General features: G+C 46.5%; 1 protein-coding gene across 1 annotated transcript in view; it reads left to right on the top strand.

Moving 5' to 3' along the window:
* The window catches only part of PSMD1 (proteasome 26S subunit, non-ATPase 1), a 71954-nt gene extending 59451 nt beyond the window's left edge, over positions 1-12503 (top strand). The window contains exons 20-25 of the mRNA XM_062006100.1: positions 3498-3667; positions 5309-5401; positions 6926-7018; positions 9347-9493; positions 11338-11492; positions 12283-12503. Of these exons, the coding sequence (XP_061862084.1) occupies positions 3498-3667; positions 5309-5401; positions 6926-7018; positions 9347-9493; positions 11338-11484 (650 nt within the window). The 3' untranslated portion in view covers positions 11485-11492; positions 12283-12503. The remainder of the gene's footprint in view (positions 1-3497; positions 3668-5308; positions 5402-6925; positions 7019-9346; positions 9494-11337; positions 11493-12282) is intronic.
* Positions 12504-19736: the final 7233 nt, after the last annotated feature.

Raw genomic sequence — 19736 nt, 5'->3', positions numbered from 1 at the left:
TTTATCTCTCCCATTCAACTACAAGTGCTGATCTGAAACAATGGGCTATAGAATTTAATTATCGCTACCAGGAAGAAAAAGTTCTTTGTGTCGTCTGCCACAGCTGGAGCATTTGAGTTTGGGGTTTTTGTTGGGTTTTTGGAGGGGAGGGGGGAAGTATAATTCTCTTCCAATGACAGGCTTTGATTAAAAGTGCAAGCTTTCCAGTGCACGACTGGGAAATGATGCACTAGAGGTGGGTTCTTTTCTCTGACAATGAGCCAGTCATCAGATTGGTGTTTTCTTGAAAGGAGCAGGGTACCTTGGGAGTGGAAATGAAGAATTTAGTCATTGTCTAATTGTTAGGCCCTGGCAGCTATATTTTTACTTCTTTAATAAAGTTAAGAAAATGTAGACACTCTAAGGAATTTTTTTCTTCCCAAGACCTCTGTACTTTTCTAATGTTCACTTTGATGTACAAACATCCTCTCTTGTTCCAGCCTGATAAATCCCTTTCTGTTCTTTGTGAAATCAATAACCTTATTTTGTGGAGTATGTATTTGTAAGTGTACCACAAAAGGAATATACTGATCTAATTAAATGTCAACATTTTACCTGCTCGAAAGCTGTTTTATATTCTGGGTTTTAAGTGCCACATTTCTCAATCAGTGAGAAAAGAGGAGAACCATCAGTCAATACACAAATATCTGTGTAGCATATCTGGAAAATTATTTTCTTAGTATTCAAGAAAGGTTTGAGTGGGATCAGCAGTGGAATAGATTGGGGACAGAGTGTGGAATTGTGCAGTGCAGACTGAAGCCAAAGAAGCTGTTGACAGCCTGATGGTCAATGTACTAGATCTTCCACAGTTTGGACACACATGTAATGAGTGATGAAAAGGAAAAGTGCCATCCAAATAGCAGAGGAAGGAGTTGCCTGTCTTCTCATTGCTGTCCCTCGAAATACACTTCTTGCATGATCTATGGTATTCTGGATGTTAAAGGCTTTAGTACAAAAGATAAACTTGATGTATGTGGTCTGCACTTACACGCGTTGAATTCAGTGCTGTTTCCCACCTTTCTCCTGCCCACCTCTGTAGATGAGCTTTTCATGTAAAGTCGGTTCTAACTCTTTGATGGTTAGGAAAAGAGCCATTATCCTATGCTAATTTGTCCATTAGATTAGAGCAACCTTGTGTTTCACTGCCCATGCGAATCAGGTCACTGGCACGTGCTGAAATCAGCACTGCTGGGTTTTAATGGTTGCCCTGTGAGATTTTGACTGTTCTGTGTTGCTGCTAACAGTTCAAATCATCTTTGTTTACTACATAGAGGAAAGAGATTATAACTCTATAGTAAGAAACATGGTTGGACTTGATCTTAAAAGTCTTTTCCAATCTAAACAATTCTGTGATTCTGTGTAGTTTGAAAATGAGAAGTTGCCTAGGCCAGGATCAGAAACTAATTTCCAAGGTCTACAAAGCACCTTTATCTAATGACTATTGTGCTGGTGTGTTGTCCTACACTACATTGGCAGAGTATTAGCAAATGCCACCATGACTATCAAAATATGTTAATCATTGGTGTCTGCTTGCTGCACTCCCCATCTTGTTAACTGACATTAAACTTCAGCCATCAAATCCTCCTAGCCTTTAGAGCAGCCAATTTAATTCCAGCAAACCTTGCTGCAGTAGCAGTGTGAATTCTGGAAGATGAACCTTACAGTACTACTCAAGGAGTCCTGAAAAATGTTCTTTTGTGGGTTTTTTTGATTTTCCAGGCATCATGTCACAGCTTTCATCCATCCAGCCAAAGATCTGGAATGTGCTCCCTTTCAGGCTGTTAAGGCTGCTACTTAATCATAAAGATAAATCACAGTTGTGCAATATTATGTCTCCCCACCTTTCCTGCTCCCTGCACAACCCCGGGCATGAGAGTGGGCTCTGTGTGGGTGTAAAACAGCAGAAAAAAAGTAACACGACAGCATCTTTTGAATACAAAAACTATTACTCACCCAGGAAATTCCAGGGCTTGGATGATATAATTCTAAAGGTTAAAATGCATTCTGAAAATTGAGGTCCAGAAGTCTGATAAAGTCTAGTTAAGATACTTGTGCAACACTTCTTGAGCTGCTCAATCCAGAATAGCTGCACGTTACTGGCCTGGCCCTCATACAGTGAAGCAGTGAAAAAAAGGTCAAAGCAAAGATAGGGGAGAATACTAGAAATTTTTATGTGCAGTGTTTGACATGTTTAAGGATAGCACAGGGCTTCTGGCAATCCCTCCTTAATGCTGTGGCAAATATAAGGGTGAGAGATTGGTATTGGAGAAAATTAAGAGAAGCAGAGCAGACCTAGCAGTAGTAAAAGAGAAAACTATTATTATGTGTCTTCAAATAGGCAGCTGGAAGGGGTTCTCCAGGCAAACAGCAGGGCATCTATTGCTACCACAAAAGGTAAAAGCAAGGAGATAGTACATATGCAGAAGATCCTACAGTAGATCATCAAAGTCCTCCATCATCCACTGCTTCTCCTAGGACTGACACTGACAGAGACCTAAGATGAGATTATTGCTTAATTTGGGACTTTTGTTACTTTTGACAGCAAAACTTAATTTTATTTGTCTTCCAAAGTCAGAGAGCTCCACTGCTGCTTGGCCCCACTGAGGTGGCTGTTTGTGAGGCAGGGGACCACTGCTGCAGTTGGGGATTTCCAGCTGAGCACCCCGAGCTTGCGGCGTGTGGGTGTTTGTATTCTAACAAAGTTAACCTCCCTCTACCCGGTCATGTCGGCGGTAATGGACTTGCCTGGTGCCCTCTTCAACTCAATTCATTGTGTTCATCAGAAGACTGAGATCAGATTAACACTTTCTCCTTCTGTCTGCAAGCCCAATCTTTCAATTTGGTTTCTTGCTGGATGTTTCTGCACTGCATAAGCATCTGGAGTTGTTTTGGTCTCTGCTTTGAAAGTACAAAGCTAAGGCTTGGTTGTCTGGCAGAGATGTAATTTTGCTGCAAAGACTGCAGGAGCTTGTCTCTTTGCTGCTTAGATTGATAACCTCTAGAAGCAACTTCTGAAGTTGCTGCTGTTTACATTTTTTTCTACTGAGATGGTGTAGGATAAAAACCTAGGCATATTTCTTGTGAATAACTGGCAGTTCAGGGAGGCAGCCCCAGAAAGAGAAACGTTTCTGTATTCACTACTTTATCTGCACTGTTTTCCTTGTGAGTCTTGTAGATCATTTATAGACTGGGGTTTGAATCTGCTTATGGTAAAGGTTTGCCTTTTCCTTCTCCTCTGCCTGCCTTCTGCATTGTACTTTTGTACACTGCATCTCTATTTTGCTCTGTAAGCAGTGGAGGGAGGTGTGTTCTAAAGGAGAAAGCTGACAGTGTTGTGGCATGACTGGTGCTCTCTAGCTCCCATCACAAAAGCTGTTTGAGAGGTGCATCAGTCAGGTGTCTTTGTGGAGTACCCAAGAATGTATTGACTAAATTATTTCATTTATGATTCCTTACAGGGGGCCATAACGTAACTATTTCACTTCAGTCAAGAACAGGACATACTCATATGCCTTCTGTGGTGGGGGTTCTGGTCTTCACCCAGTTCTGGTTCTGGTTCCCTCTGTCACACTTCTTGTCGCTGGCTTTCACCCCAACCTGTGTCATTGGCCTTAACAAGGATCTCAAGGTATGTAATGAGCAGAGAGGTGCTGATAGCTGCTGGGAAGACTGGAGTGGTCTGGGAGGGATGTGCATGGATTTGTTGGTTCTCTTTGCGTTGGTTGGTTCACTCCAGCTTGTTTGTACCAGAAAAGGCTTCACCAGAAGAAGTTGCAGAGCAGGCTTGAATTGCAGAGCTGGTGGTGGGAATAGGGACAAGAAAAATGTAGAGATCGGACTTTGACCCCTTTACTTCAAAGCAGCTTACAAAGAAGGGAACTGTAGTCAGTGTATGTAGGAAGACACCACCCCATTATCACTCCTGAAGGTCAAGGTCAGATTTTTATGTGTGTTACCCCCCTGCCCTCCCAAATAATTATGTGATATTTTCCCCTAGGAAGCAAGCAGTGGGAAAGCAGGATTTGTTTGCATTCCTTGGGAAGTAAACATTAAATTGGGCAGTCATGGGTTCTTCCAGCCCATCAGCTGTGGTGCAGCCCCTGCAAGTTGTGTACCATGATGGGTCTCCATGCTGAGTAACTGAGCTAGTAACTTCCACAAAAAAGCTTTTGAATGTGAGAGTGCAGGGGCATGCAGCCCCTCCTGGCATTGCTGCAGGCTTATCCTGGGCTGCATGGAGCATGCGCAGGGCTGGGCTGCTTTCAGAGTCCCTCTGTGCCACTGAGCCACCTTGCTGGGTTGGAGCCCCTGGACCTAAACCTTAAGGCTCTGGGTTGCTCTTTTTCACCCTACTTGGGCTGAGTATCAAGTTAAACCACACACAGCTGAGTTCTTGTTCTGTTGGAAAAGAGAAGTTTGCATGCAAACACCTTTGATTCCCTGACCCAGGGGCTGCACTGCTGCTTCTCTCCGACTCCCTGGTGGTGACAGGCTCAGCACCTTTTTGGCTGCTCAGCTCTACTGCCGTTTTTTACTCCATCCCTCAGAGTTTCCAGGGAGCTCAAACAGCTGTGTGTGTAAGTTGGGTTGTGTGCTGCAGGCAGCCACAGGCTGGCTCTGTGTTACGGGCTGCACCGCACCCACCTCGCTTCCTCAGCCACCCCTGTCCGACTGTTGCTCCGTGATGTGTCATAAAGGAAGAGAGTTGAGATACTGCAGAAATGAATTCCATGTAAGATTTTGGACCTACTGTCAAAAGATGCTTTCTGCCCTTGCTTGAGGAGCTGAGAGTTAGACAATACATGACCTTAGTAACCCAGCCTCAAAATGTGCTGTCCTTGTGCAGGAGGTGAACGTCAGGCAGCGCTGGGTTCACAGTGGCGTGTGGCGGCAGAGCAGATCCTCGCTTGCATCTTAAACCAATTTCATGTTAATACAAGCAGGCACAGCAACAACATAAAACCCACAAAATCTTCGAAACAATGAAAACAAAGCATGGTGTGAATAGCATGGAGTGTATGGAGAAGGCTGGGAGAGCTTGCCAGAGTCAAATTATCAAATAATTAAATAACATTGTTGTAGTTGAACTGTCGCCACTGATAACAGCTTCTCAGCTTCCGGAGAGGGAGAAGGGGAAGCTTGTATTCTTTAGAGGATCTGTGTTTGTATCTGCTGGAAGGAAAATGAAGCTAAAGTAATTATTCTGTTGTGGATTTCTCTTCCCCTGCTTTTCTCATCTCTAACGGTTTTTTTTAACTGTTGGTCTTAGATGCCAAAAGTCCAGTACAAGTCCAACTGTAAGCCGTCCACGTTTGCCTACCCTCCACCTCTTGAGGTACCAAAGGAAAAGGAGAAAGAAAAGGTATTTGGGATAGTTTTCTGTGTTGTAAAGGCTTTCTCCCTCCTAGCATAAACATTGACTTTGGTGGCACTAACAGGGAATCTAAAGAGCAAAAGAAAAATTGGCAGGCACTCTTGTCTCTGAAAGAGAATTCCAGCTATTTTTTCCTGCTGTGCCTGGGCATGTTGCTGATCATGACATACAAGTGCTATGCTACTGAGTTGCTGGAACCTCATTTGTCTCCAGTGGTCAAGCAGAAGTATTGATTAAAAAAGCTGCTTTCCATGCCCTACTGATTTGTATGTGTGTATCAGCTTTGTGCACCACCTGGCACAGCAGGGTCCTTGTCTGTGACTTGGGCTCCAGACTGTAGTAGAAACATTGAGAATATTAGGTGGGATACTTCTCAAATAGTCCCATATGGAAGGACAGACGTGTACCTGCTCTGGGGATGTGCTAGAAAAATAGCTGTCAGGCCCATGGCTGGTGGAACGGAATATCTAGGTATTGGAAAGGAAGAGATGAGACCTGCAGGATGATGAGGGGACAATAGTGGAAGCAATCCACCTCCTGGCACAGGATGGTGAAAGCTGTTGAGCAGACCACAGCAGCAAGCAGAGCAGCCCTTAGGGAGCAATTGCAGCAGTGAAGACCTCAAACATGTCATGCTGATGAATGACATTGTGTGAAAACTGTAAAACACTTCACCAGAATTGAATGCTGAGGAGGAGAGATGTCCGAGCCATCGAGGAGCCCAGAAATGAACTCTCATTGCTCATAGCTGCTTTCTCACCTTTGGAATAGAATGGGACCTGGACAAATCCTTTCCCTTTTTAACCTCATGACCAAAATTAGGGTGTGTCAAGAGCCTACATTTAGCCTAGAAAGCAACCTGACAAATGCAGTTGCTCCCTGTCCCTCTCAAAGTTACTGCCTTACAGAGACAGTTCCTGCAGACTGAAAGAGGTGCTCCCTGGAAAGGAGAGATGCTGAGTGCTTGCATTTGGGTGTTGATTCTGTGTGCTTTCTGGCTGAGGAGTGACAAAACCTCCTGAGGGCATCTCCATAAGGCATTTTGCCTGTCTTCTTCAGATGAATGAGAAACACTGCTGCCTGATGAGGACAGTGAAACACCTTTAGGTCATTCTAAAGAGTACCTATATACATGTTTCTTTACCAAGGAGACTCTGGCAATGGCTTTTCCTGTAACAGGAGTTCCATTTATTGCTAAAAATAAGGCAGCAAACCCCTCCTGTAGGGACCAGACAGTAACGATTAATCTCTAAATTAGGAAGTGTGTTCTCCTTTTGCATATGTGGCTGGACCCAGTCCAGATTCATGGCATTTTTTTAATCTCATTCATACCCTTTGTTTGCTTTGATGGTGGTGTATTTGTCTCTTAAACCAGAGCAGTGGGTAGAAAGTGGAACTGATCTTACTGAGAACTGACCCAACGCTGATTTCCCTTTGTTGCTCTGCCTGGGGAAGCTGAAGCACAGCTTACAGTGTTGCGATCATACTGAGTGCCTCTGTTGACATATCCAGGTGTCTACTGCTGTGCTGTCCATCACTGCAAAAGCCAAGAAGAAGGAAAAGGAGAAGGAGAAAGAGAAGAAAGAAGAGGAGAAGATGGAAGTGGTGGGTGCAAACATTGAAACTTAAATGTCTTCTTCCCCTCCCCTATATAAATGTGTCATGAAAGCTGGTACCCACTCAACGCTGTCCCCCTGCCACCTGTGTCCTGAGCAAAGCATTAACAGACATGTACTGCATGCTCTCTGGTTAGTATCTTTACTCCGTGTGTGTGTGTGCAGGCTGTTAAAGGCAAGAGGTAGTGTTATCTGTGACTCTATTATTTCTGAGAAATAAATCTTCCTCAATATTGTTAAGTAACTGACTTCCTTCACAGCAGAAGCTCGTTTTGATAAATTGATGTGCTTTTAGCTGTATGAACCTTTTGTGCATTATTTCATTGCCTGCTCTTTCTAGACCAAGGGAATTTTATCTCTTATCTATGTACTTTTCTTACTAATATGGAAAAAGTAATTGTCCTTGTTACTGCTGACCTTTAAAAAGGACTCAGAGTTGTAGCAGTTGCTTAGTGGTGTCTAATTCAGTTGAGAGCACTGCAGAGTTTAAACCTTCTGGTTTTGCCCATGCTTAACCCTCTATTCTGAAACATTCATTTGGCAGCAATCTCATGTGTGCTTTGCTCATCTATCAAAATGCCAAACGTTTATCCACACCCAGCTCCAAACCAGCTGAGCTCTGAGCATAGGATCTGTACACTGCTCAGTAGTTACGGTGATTGCTTTGGTCCCCTGATGATATCTTTCAGCTCATAGACCTGACACTGGAACTCGTCATCATCTTCTGTGAATAATGTGTCATTCTGGAGCAAGCTGAGGGATAGAGAAATAGCTGGATAATTAATTCTTGGTGTTTGCTATAATTTGGAAAACATATGGCAGCTAAAATTCCTGCTGTAGCCTGACAAAGGACCTTTCCTTTTGTACTCTGCTAACAGATGCAAATATGCCAAGAACAGCTGTAAGTTGAAAATGTGTTATGCTGAGAAGCTCAGCAGAAACCTTTCTGATTCCAGTTTAACATCTATGTGAGAAAAGCAGCCTGATCAGAGGATGTTTGGCCTCTTTACTTTTAAAAGAAACACTCAAATGGTACGTGAAGGGAGTGTGGCATCAGCTCAAAGGTGTATGTGTAAAACAACCTCCCTAGATCTGCTGAAGTGTGGCCATCTTGTAGGCACTGATCTTCATCCACTTGGCCCAGAGAATGAATCATTTCACGCGTGCAAGGTAGAATCTCTGGTTTTTGGCTTTGTGCTCCTTCATCAAAGTTCCTTTGTCACCAAATGGTGGGTTTTTTTCTTTGAGTTGTTCTTACGGCACCATATACTAAGCAGAATGTACTGAACAGATAGATGTACGTGTCTTCTAAAACTACTGCAACCTACAGTTAAGTGCAGGGATTGAGAGGAAGCAATATATTAGAAGGGCTTCACGTGCTGTGTGTGTGTGTGTGTGTGTGTGTGTGTGTGTGTGTGCACTCCAGATGCCTGAGAAGTTTTCTTGACTGAATCGAGCAGAAAAATGAGGACAGTAAAAAGGGAGCTTGCTGCCACCTGCTGTGTTTGAGTTGAGTGTCCTAATGTTTTAGAAGTAAAATTGCTTTCCTGTTTCTCTTTTATGCCTGTTATATCTGGTAATCCATAGCTTCCAAGAGACCCGCACAGCATCGAGCAGTCACTGTGCCAGAGAGAGCCCTGCCTGCTATTCCTGAGTGTGCCAGGCACTCAGTGATTTCCTGATCATGCCTTATTAGTTGTACCCATCTTTTCTGCAGGTTTTGTTGTTTGCAACTCAGATGTTCCCGAGCACGAGGGAAAATACACTCCATGTTCTTAAGTATTAAAGGATACTGTGTTTTTTCCTTCTGACCTTTTGCCTCTAGCTGCTGAGTCATTGGCAAAGGAGGGTTTAACTGCAGTTCCCTAGGGAGTCACTAAGGTTGAGTTGTTTTGGTTGAGCTGCTGTCACTACCAGTAGTGTGAAATGTCAGTGACAGCTTTATAGCTGCACAAATACAGGAGCAGCTTTTGGCTATTTTCCTGTGCTCAGTAATGATATTTAAGAATCTTCAGTTGTGAACAGAAAGTGGTGAGTGAGGTTTACAGGAAGGGTATTAGAAAGGGAATGCAGAGGTAAACTGCTCCACTGGCACTTCTCATTGAACTTGCTTTTACCTGCAGTTGAGACTGAGGCATTGCCTTGATAAGAACACTTGGATCCATGCTGGCATTGCCTGTGCCAGCTGATGAATACATGTTAGCTTGTTCCTCATCACACTCTGTAATGCTGCCTGCTGGTAACTTGCCCTCCCAAACTGTGAAAAGGTTAGAGATGACTTTTAAAGTCATGTTGATGTTCTCCTCTCCCTCTGCAGGATGAGACTGAAAAGAAAGATGAAAAAGAAAAGAAAAAAGAGCCTGAACCCAACTTCCAGCTTCTGGACAACCCAGCCAGAGTCATGCCTGCTCAGCTCAAGGTTCTCACAATGATGGAGAGCTGCCGGTACCAGCCTTTCAAACCAGTAAGTGTCACCTTCCCAGTATGGGTGCTCGAAGGAGTGTTCCCAGTGCTTGGGCTTGTGCCTAAGGAGACAGAAGTTGTGTGTGTATATGAGAATGCCACTCACAGCTTGCGCCTCACTGGGACTTGTTCTGGGGATTTGCCACTTTGCTGCTGTCGCATTTGCTTTTTAACGTGTCTCTCCAAACAACTACCTGCAGTTCTAGGTGGGGCACAGCCAGAGCTGCACCAAAGCTTTCCACTATTCTAATGCTGCCTTAGTTTTCTTCTTCTACATAAGTCAAGCACTGCAATGTGAAAACCAATCAGATATACTCTGTAGTAATGACACTGCTGGAGTCCTAAAGACTGAGCCATGATCTTTACATGCAAAATTGTAGAGGCTCATTGTCAAAGCCAGGAAATACGTAAGACTTGTGCTGAGGTTTTATTGGCCTGCAGTGGGATTTATACCTAAATGGAGGGGGTTTTTCATTAAACAGATTTCCTGTTCAGTTACATCTGACCTTAGAAAAGTGCCTTCATCTCCTGTTAAGGTAGAGAAGAGATAACTTGTGATTGTTAGATGGAGAATGAAAAAGATCTTTTAACATTAAGCCCAAGGGGTAACTAACTTTTCTATGACATGCTCAGATATATTGCAAAGCTTATTAACTTGCTCCTGACCTCTAAATCCTCTGAGTCAAATTCTTCTGACCATTTTTGTTCAAGAAATAACACCCTTGACTTGCCCATTTTGCAGGATTATGCATGGGAAAATGGTGTTCAGAAGGAGTAATATTGTTTTCCAGGAAAATAGTCATGTTTTTGATAAATGAATTTCCTGGAATCCCATCAGCACATTGGCATTCTCTGTGCAGTGTCCCCCTCTGAGACTTCTCCTTTAGCAAAGCTGTAGAAGGATTTTTCAGTTTCTATCCTTTAAAAAGAGGAGGTGACCCAACTGGTATTTGGATTGGGAAGACTTGCTATGAGGTCCAGTAAGTGTCCACTCATGCAGCTGAAATGTGGATGTATGTAGCTGTCTGCTTCAGTTTCAAAAGAAGCCGAGTCCTTGGTGAAGTGAGTGCAGTTTCCTGCCTTAAAACCCCATAAACAAGTTTTGAAGAGAACAGAACAGTGCTGTTCATTGCTGGGATTAGGGTGTGTAACCAAGGAGGCTCTCCAAACAGAACTCTTCTGAACCTTTGCTCTGCTTTGGGGAATGTCAGGGTAAAAGGGCTCTTTGAGATGCTGTTTATAGCCTGGAATCCTGCTGTGGCCCCGGCCCTGATCCCAGCCAGGCATGACACAGCACCACCTCTTCACACCTTGTGTTTCAGTCCTGGAGACACAGAGGTTTGCTTCAGCCTGCCAGGATGTTTGGTTGTGAACTTTGTAATTAATTCCCCTTTCTTTTCACAAGGTTCTGCTAATAGGATTCCGCAGTGGGTGGAAGCTGGTGATCAGATTAGTCCCTCTTTCAGATAGCCTCCTGGGAGGCAGCTACACAGAGAGGCTTCACAAAGCTTGCCCTGGAAAGATGAGCCTTATAAAGTGGCTATGGTTCAATTAGTTTTTACATGGAAAGCCCCAGACCAGGACTGGGGTAAAGCTGTGACTCCAGCTGCCATTTTCTGTTGAACTGAGACTTAGGTAGTAGAAATCCAGAAGGTAACCTGGTTGGGTTCTGTATATTCCACCCCTTTGTCAGGCAGGAATCCAGGTGAGTGTCAGACACTTTGCTCTCTGAAACTCCTTCCTGTTGAACTGTCTCTCCTGGCCCAGGATAAACACTGTGGCCAGAAACGCCCCACCACAAGGCAGAGGCAAGCAGCAATAACACTTGCTGCACTTCTCTTGCAGCTTTCCATTGGGGGCATCATCATTCTGAAGGACACCAGTGAGGACATGGAGGAGCTGGTTGAACCCGTGGCAGCTCACGGCCCGAAGATCGAGGAAGAGGAGCAGGAACCTGAACCACCAGAGCCCTTTGAGTACATTGATGATTAAGACCTGAGGTACAGTGTAATGTGCAGTCACCTTTATTAATCCCAACGAAGGAAAAACCTCTTTGGATCAACTGAAACAATTACCAGCACTCAGCATTCTTATTTTAGCTCTTTGACAGCTTCTGTGCCAGGTTCAGAAACACGCTTTGTCCTGTTTTGAAGAGTTTGGCAGGGATAAAAGAGAAGTCCACTCTTGTAGATCTGGTCTCTTATCACACAGACTTGGCTACTCTTGAGTAGAACCTTGCTGGGCAGAGTTAGAGCAGGATGTGGGGTCACAGGCAACAGCTCAGCTCATGAAAGATGGTCCCAGCGGGGCAAGTGATTTATGTTACGAAGCTGTCATCTACTTGACCTGGGTGTGACAGGACTGGTCACTGCCTTTCTGCTTTCTGGAGCTGTCTTGTCTTCCCAGCACTCCTTAGCAGATTTAAAGGTGTTGCAGTCATAGGCTCTGTGGTGCTCTCTGAGCCCGACCTAACAATACCTGCAGATCTGTCCTAGGCAGTGAGCGATGCAGTTCCCAGGTTCCTTTGGTTAAAGTGCCTGAACCCATCTGCAAGTTTCTGTCTGAGAGGCAGAAACCCAGCTGCTTTATTTCCAAATATGGGCTGGCATGTCCTTACTGCTCCCAAGAGCAAAGATTATGCACTTAAATTGGTGGATGGGCAGGAAAACAAACTCCCTCCTAAAAACTGTAAATGCTGCGTCAGTGGCAGGCTCGGGTGAGCACGTGGGGCCACAAGAAGCCTTAGTTAAATACATTTGCTTTTCTGGTTTCTCTCTCCCCCTCTTCCAGGATCATGTCCTCTAAAGAAGACACTATGCTTGATATCAGAAAGACAAGACGTGAAGACCTTCCTATGGAGATCTGCTGTTCAGTGCATGCAGCCCCCATCTGTGCTGAGCTAAAGCTGATAGTCCGTGTTTTATGGCTGAAGAACAGATATATGCTATTTAGTGTACTCTTTCACAAGACCTTGTTTTCAAATAAATATATTAAAAACTCTTGACAGAAAATTTAACTATTTAAAAAAAAAGAGGGGAGCCAAACAACTTTCTTTTCCACTCACCCCTACTGTTAAATACTAGACCCAAGTTGTGTATCTTCCTCCAGCAAGGCCTGACTGACTGCTCCCCTGCAGAGTCGTTGGCATCTGTTGGGATCTCTGCTTTCTCTGACACTCATTTGCTGAGCGAGATCACCAACTCCGGTCTGGCCCAGCCACAGCTCTGGTGCTACAGAGAGGGCAGGTCTCCTCTTGCTAGCAGCTGTCCAGATGAGATCTGCTCTGTCTTAGCACTGATCCTTCCTCCTTCCTTATCCCGTGGGGCTGATAGAAGGGCTCTGGATGTTAGTGGTGGGGAAATGGGGACATATTTCTCTTTGTTTCACAGAATCCCTGTTTGGTTTTGTTTTCCTGTGTGCTTTCACCAAACATGAGCCTACAAGAGCTGGTGTGAGCAGGCAGCTGGAAATACGTAAGAGGCTTAGATGGGGTGGATCCAGATGTGCAAATTGTTACACTGACGTGCATCATTAGCTGGGGGGGCATTTACAGCCAGGGACCTACTCTAGGTGGTCCTACTCTGGCAGGGGGATTGGACTATATGATCTTTTGAGGTTCCTTCCAACCTTTAAGATTCTGTGATTTGGAATCAACAGCATCAGAGGGAAGGAATTTGCTCAACCTGCCCTTTACCTGCTGGGCTGTAACACTTCAAAGGGTGCAGAGCCAGAGATCCAGGCCCTGGTGAGCTGTGAGCCCAATTGCTGGCGAAGCTCCATCGTTTCAAACAGCACTTCAAGAGCATCCAGGTTTTACTGTTTCAGTGTTGGGAGTATTTTGCTCCATGTGAACACACAAGCTCACATGCATCAGTAATAATGGAAGACAAATCTTGCATGTAGGGCCCAGGAGCTTTTCCAGCAGATGGTTTATTTTGGGGAATGTTACTATAGCAATAGAATAGTCTGCCTTTGTTCTCTGCAGAGCTGAAGTGGTACAGAGCAGAGGTATGGAACTGAAAGCCAATTTTGATCCCTAGCCTTCAGTCAGAAGATGAAATGTCTCAGTAAGGGTGGTGGTCAGAGCTCACAGTTCTCATCGTGATCCAGCTCAGTTCTCCCATGGAGCAAGGCCAAGAGTGAACCTGAAATGGCTACAGACAACACTGCTGTCAGTAAAACTGGAAACAGAGGGAATCACCGCTCTGATCTCATGGTCAGTCAAAGTGAGACCTGCTGTGGTGCGAGAAATGGAAGCTGGACAAATGCTCATGGTGTGAGTCTTTCTGGCACTGAAATCCCTTCCCTTTGGATGGGTACCTGTCTCTTATCCCTACATTCTCTGCTGATCCCAGCCAGTGGGGTATAGGATGGCTTTCAGGTAACTTGTTAGTAAGGCCTTTTGTCATCTTACAAAATACTGTGTCATGGGGAGTACGCTGGGAGAAAATAACCTCATTTTGGGTCATTCAGCAACCTGTCAGATGGCCAAATACTGCTGGGAGAGTCCTAGAGACTGAGTAGAAATGCTGGGAGTAGTTGGCTCAGAACAACCTGAAGTCCTGTACTGGTGCCTTGGCCACACTGTGAACAGGCTCTCTGTATTCACAGGGGTTTTTGCTGAGCCTTTCCCACTGTAACAGTCATTTGGGGGTACCTGTGTGTTTCTGGTGCTTGCTACAGACATGGTTCTCAGTGTGGCTCTGTGTTCACAGAGCAGCTCCCACTGAGCCATGTGCTGCCTTGGGACACCATCCAGGAGACTCTGATTCTAATGCTAAATGATTTTCTCGTGCCTGTCAGAGCACTGCTGCCTCTGGCAGTGATGTTTCCCTGAGCACCCTTGGCACAAGCAAATGTACAAACCTCAGATAGTCTTGAGCTGTGGCCATGTGGTAAGGTTACACTAGGGCAGTCACATTTTTAGAGGAGCTTTTGGTGGCTGTGGAAGAAAAAGACCATGTGTACTAGGCTGAGGACACTAGGAGGGGTGTCTGGGAATTGGGCTGTCCTCGTTTCCCTAGCTCTGCTGCTCACTGTGGGTTTTTTCCTCCAGTGTGTCAAAGCAGATGGAAACTGCATGTTTTAGGAACAAGAACACATGCAGAAAAGCGTCCACTGTCTTGGCTTTCCCTTATGGCTGTTCTGTGTGTTCCTGCTGAGAGAATGTCCTGGACAGGAGTTGAAGGGAGGAGAGAGAGGAACTGGAGGAGCAGTGACAGAGGTGGTTGCTGGTTAAAGGGTGAAGCATGTGGGTTGGCAGTGTGAGGAAGGAAAGGCAATGGCCTCTGCAAATCTGAGTTGCTGTGAGCTGGGCAGAAAGGGGCAGCTCAATGGGATGGTGCTCGAGGGCAGGTGTGCTGCTCCTCTGGGTAGAGCAGCAGGAGGAGTGCTTTCTAGCATGTGCTATCTGACCTTTCTGCAGGAGGGCTGCTGATTGACATATGCTGAATGTTAAGTGTTCTCCAGGGCTTTCAACCACACCTCTGCAGAGGAGGCTGTGCATGCATTGGGCAGCTCATTGGTTGCTCATGCATTTGGTATCAGTAGATGGGGTTTCCCTTTGGGGCCTTCCCCAGCTGAGCTCTGCATGTGGAGCCCCCAGTCCTTCCCAGCACCCCACACAGTGGGCACCCCTCTGCTACCTGTGCTCAGGCCCCATTAGTTCATAAAGGATAAACCTCTTCCACCCACACAGCACCTTGGGAGGACACTGGTGCTATGCCTCAGTGAGGCTGGACTCAATGAGTCTCTTTCAGCTGAAGTGATTCTGTGGTGAGACTTGAGTCTTGCTCAGGCTGGTTTCACTCGGGCACTGCGTAGAACCTCCAGATAGCACAGAGACAAGAGATCCTCCTATGAGGGGGTTTTGGGAGTGTGTGGTACAAAACATGTCCAGAAAATGGATGATCCCATACATGTGAATTTGTTTTTCTAACTTCTTCCTATTTCTTCAGTTTGTTAATGAGGCTGCTGGTGTGTGAACACCCAGGGTGTGACATGGTGCTTGGCTGAGGTGCTGAGCTTTGCTCTGTTGCCAAGGGGCCACTTGAGAAAGTTGGAAATGGCCAACCTCTGACTTTCTTGAAAAAAACCCAAACCACCAAATATATAAAGAAGCTGTGACAGCCTCAGGAGAGTTCAGGTAAACCTCTAGGAAGAGTCTGGAAATGTTCTGGAGATACAACAGACAACTCCTGGAGAAACTAACAGCGACTGGCCAGGAAATCTCCAGTAATCTTCTGGAAAGGTGCTAGAAAACCTCTGAGAAAGCTCTGGAAAGCTGCTAGGGCAGGATCCTGCCCTTGTGCTAAGGTGTCTGACCAGCTTCCCTGGGGACAGATGAGGCTGGTAACTGTGGGACAGGCTCAGTGCTGTGTTTGGAGGATGGAGGCTGCTGCTGACTTTGAGATCTCCAGTTTGGAGGAGGCTCCATGAGAGCATGGAATGCTTTGCTGCTGGTTTCAATAATGTGATGTAGCCCCAGTGACTCACTGCTTCTGATTTTGTGGGAAGTGATGCTTTCCTGGGCCTCTCTGGGGATGCTGCAGAAGGACCCACCCCTGGGGTGTTTGCCAGGGCCTAACTGGACCTACTGCTCCTGGATTTGTCAGAGGGAGAGGCCGAGGTGATGGGAAGCATCCTCTGTCCCTCCTGACTAATGGGCCTCATCCCCCTTAACCCTCATGAGAAATAAATCACTTCAAAAGCACACTGCTGCTGACACATCCCAGAGCCCTTCCAGGAGGCCCTGGGCATGTCCTCAGTTCCCCTTTCCACTGGTTAAGGCGGCTACAAGCCCTCTGTTTGGCACCATGTTGGGAACCAAAGACGTTGAATGTAAAGCTCCAAGAGCAAAGGTCTTTAAGGAGAGGACTGACAGCCCCCTTGGCATTGCTCCACTGCCCTGGCATGCACTCAGATCTCATCCACCTCTCCTCATCATAGCAGTGCTGGCCCCACTATCTCTCCCTTTCTTTCCAGGGCCAGGCAAAGCTCTTCCTCCACCCTTATCAGCATGAAGGTTGGGCACTGCTGATAACGATGATGGCCATTTATCTCCCTGCATCCTGGAGGCTGGAGCATCCCCACCCTGGCCCTGCCAGACTTCAGCCTGCCCTGGATCTTCCCCTGCCTGTGGTGATGGGGGCTGAGTGCTCAGCCCAGCTCTGGGCTCTCCTTAACCCTGCAGAAGTGGCAGGACAGGGGAGATGGGGAACATGGACATTGCAGGACTCTGCAAGGTGTTTGCTTGCAGTCTCTGATGGTACCAAAGGAAGGCTTTATGTGAGACCAAGAGTGGCTTTATGTGGGACCAAGAGGCTTTGCTCCCTCAGTGAAGGTTTTGGCAGACCTTGTTCACTGGTGGGATTGGACTGGCTCATATTCTGTGCCTCAGGAGGAGAAACTGCCCCAGCCCCTGCTGCTGGGATCCAGGTCTGTCTGGACTTGGCTTCTGAAATCCTGCTCTGCATGGGCAAATATCCAGCTGGCATCAGCCCAGGCCCAGAGTTTTGTTCTGAGGTCTGTGCTCCAATTGCTGGCATTGACTGCACAACTAAAGCTCTGGCTTTTGCACAGTACTGTGCAGATAATCACACGAGCCATTGGTCTCTCTTCCAGCACATGGAGGAATTGATGTTACCCACATTCTGTGGAGAGGTGACTGGAGGCAAGTCCTGTTTGTGCCTAAGTTCCCTGGAGACCAGCTAGTCAGAGGTCCTGGAGACCATAACCCCAGCTATGCCAGCCCTGCACACTTGGTGTGATGGTCACTGCTGCTCCACATCTGCAGGCACGTGTGTGTTTCAATGACACATGTGTCTGTGGGGTTTTTGTGTTCACAAAGCTCATGTAGAAAATGGACAGTGGAGGGTTTGTTCTGTAAGGTTCAGGTGGTGTGGGTCCTGGTGAGCAGGGCAGGGTGTGTGAGGGGACTCTGGGACTTGCTGCCTTGCTGCAGGGCTGGCCAGGGAGAGGGCAGTGGTTTGGTGGCAACAGCATCCCTGGCCAAGAGTATAAATAGCTGCTCCTGGTGACCCAGGGAAGAATTGCTGCATAGACAAGGTTAATTGTCAGCAGAAATTATGGGGACAATGTTCCTCCAGAGATAACCTACAAGAGATGAAAGGTGGAGCAATTTTTTTCCCCTTCAGGGTGAAGGAAAAAGACCTGGAATATCAGTGCAGTGTCTTTGTTCTCAGCTTTAGGCTGGCTCTCCCATTTAATTGTTTTTTGCCATTCTATGTCAATGAGAACCAAGATGGATTAACTTTTTGTTTCCCCACCATGTCCTCTCAGAGGAGAAGCTGAGATAGCTCCTGTAGGGCTGGGCAAATTCTCTTGTTTCCTTAACTTCACACAGAGATCTTTTTGTTTTTAGCTTAAGTATGAAGTTTGGGGTTCAGGGATGAACAACAAGCAGCTGACTATAATTTTCTGGAAGCATCTGCATTGGACAGCAGAGTTCATGGGCTCATTCCTAGATGAAACCTGCTTCTTGCTCCTCTTGCAGGCACAGAGGTTCTGCAGCTTGTCCCCAGGTGACTGGGCAGGTGGCCATCGGCCTGTGTCGGTGCTGAGGGACAGATGGCTGTTGCTTTGTGGCAGTGGTGTGGGACAGAGGGCCATCAGGCTGTGTTGGTGGCAGCATCAAAGCTGTGCTGGTGTGGGGAAGGCAGCAAGGCTCCCTGGGGCTGTCAGTGGGATGGGGGCTGTTTCTCCTGATGTTGCAGAGCTCCATCCTGCTGTTTCCATGCACAGTTTCACCCACTATTTTCTCTATATTATTTTTTTTAATGAAGCATCTCCACCTTTTCCCTCCTTCCAGCCCCCTGCCATTTTTGGCTGGAAACCCTTGCTGTTACTGCAAGCCAAGCTCTCTCATGCACTGCATCTTGGCTGGGGGCTTAATGGCCTATGCCTTAGAGGAGCACGTGCCAGAGATCCCTGCTGGGCCTGGGGCACTGAGCTGCCCTCATCCCCCATGGAGGCACCCCCAGCCCTGCAAAGGCAGGCAGGTCAGTCTCTCCTGGTTGTCAGCCCTGCAGAGATCTCTGAAGGGTTAGTTCTGCCACAGCTGGAAAAGTACCATAAGCTGATCTATCAGGATGGAGGAGCAGGGTGCTCGCCCATTCCTTCAGCCCGGGCTGGAGGTGGTGGTGGTGGCAGCAGCAAGAAGCTTTTGCAGAGATTGGAGAAAGCAGCGTCTCCTCTCTGGGTGGGAGTTTGGTGGATGGGATTGACGTTGTGGGGCTATAGGTTGAGTGCTGGATGCTGCTGTCCTCATCTGCCAAGTCCTGCTGGGAGAAGAAAGCTCTGGATGCTTCCATGCTGGGCTGCAGGGTGCCTGGGAGCCTCTTTCACCATTTCAGAGCTGAAAGAAGCATTTTGGGGACCTGCTAGCCAGTGCCCTCTCCCTCCCTGCCCTGTGTTGAGCCAAGAGGCTTCTGGATCTCAAGTAAAGCTCATTTCACCCTGTTTCCTTCTTCATGCATCCTATGGCATGAAATGAAAGTATTGTGCCTCTCCTGGTCATGGCCTTTGGTTACAGGAAATTACTGAAGAAAGGTCCTCATATAAGTACCCTGGCACAGGCTGACCACATCCTTCTGGGGAGAGATGGGAAGAGGTGAAACTTGAGACTCAGCAGCAGCTAAACAAGCTCAGTCCAAGGGAGACAGAGCAGCTGATGACTGGGGAAAGCAGAGAGATTGTGCAGGTCCATTGTCATGATTTTCCTTGCAGAGGGTCCTGGGGAAGCACCACTGTGTAATTGGGTATGTAAGCAGTGTCTGAACTGCTGGGCAAGTGCCTGGCCCTAGCACAGGGCTTTGGTCCAGCCAAACCCCTCTGTCCCCCAGCCAGTCCCAGCAGGAGCCAGTCCATGCTCCAACCCAACCAGCAATAACATGTCACCAACTGAAAAAATCAAACTTCTTATTCATTTATTGCCTAAAGGCTTTCTTCAAACTAAACCAAAAGGGTTTCTTTGGCACCTAAAGGCTGAAGCTTGATTCCAAAAATAAGGGGATGTTTAAACTTTGAAAAACATTTCTCTCTTGCCTGTTTGCTTTTATTTTTAATGCAACCACCTGGAAAGGCTACAGCAGGAATACATTTCCTGCAAAATCTTCCACTTGAGCACAGGGAATAGCCTTCTGGATTTTTAATCAAGCAACAGGTTATGATCCAGTCTGGGACCTGCATCTGGCAGAGTCAGTGGCCTCAGCCACAGGAAAACA

The sequence above is a fragment of the Colius striatus genome, chromosome 12, assembly GCF_028858725.1.
Source record: "Colius striatus isolate bColStr4 chromosome 12, bColStr4.1.hap1, whole genome shotgun sequence".
In the NCBI taxonomy this organism is placed as follows: domain Eukaryota; kingdom Metazoa; phylum Chordata; class Aves; order Coliiformes; family Coliidae; genus Colius; species Colius striatus.
This window is presented reverse-complemented; position numbering and strand designations above follow the sequence as displayed.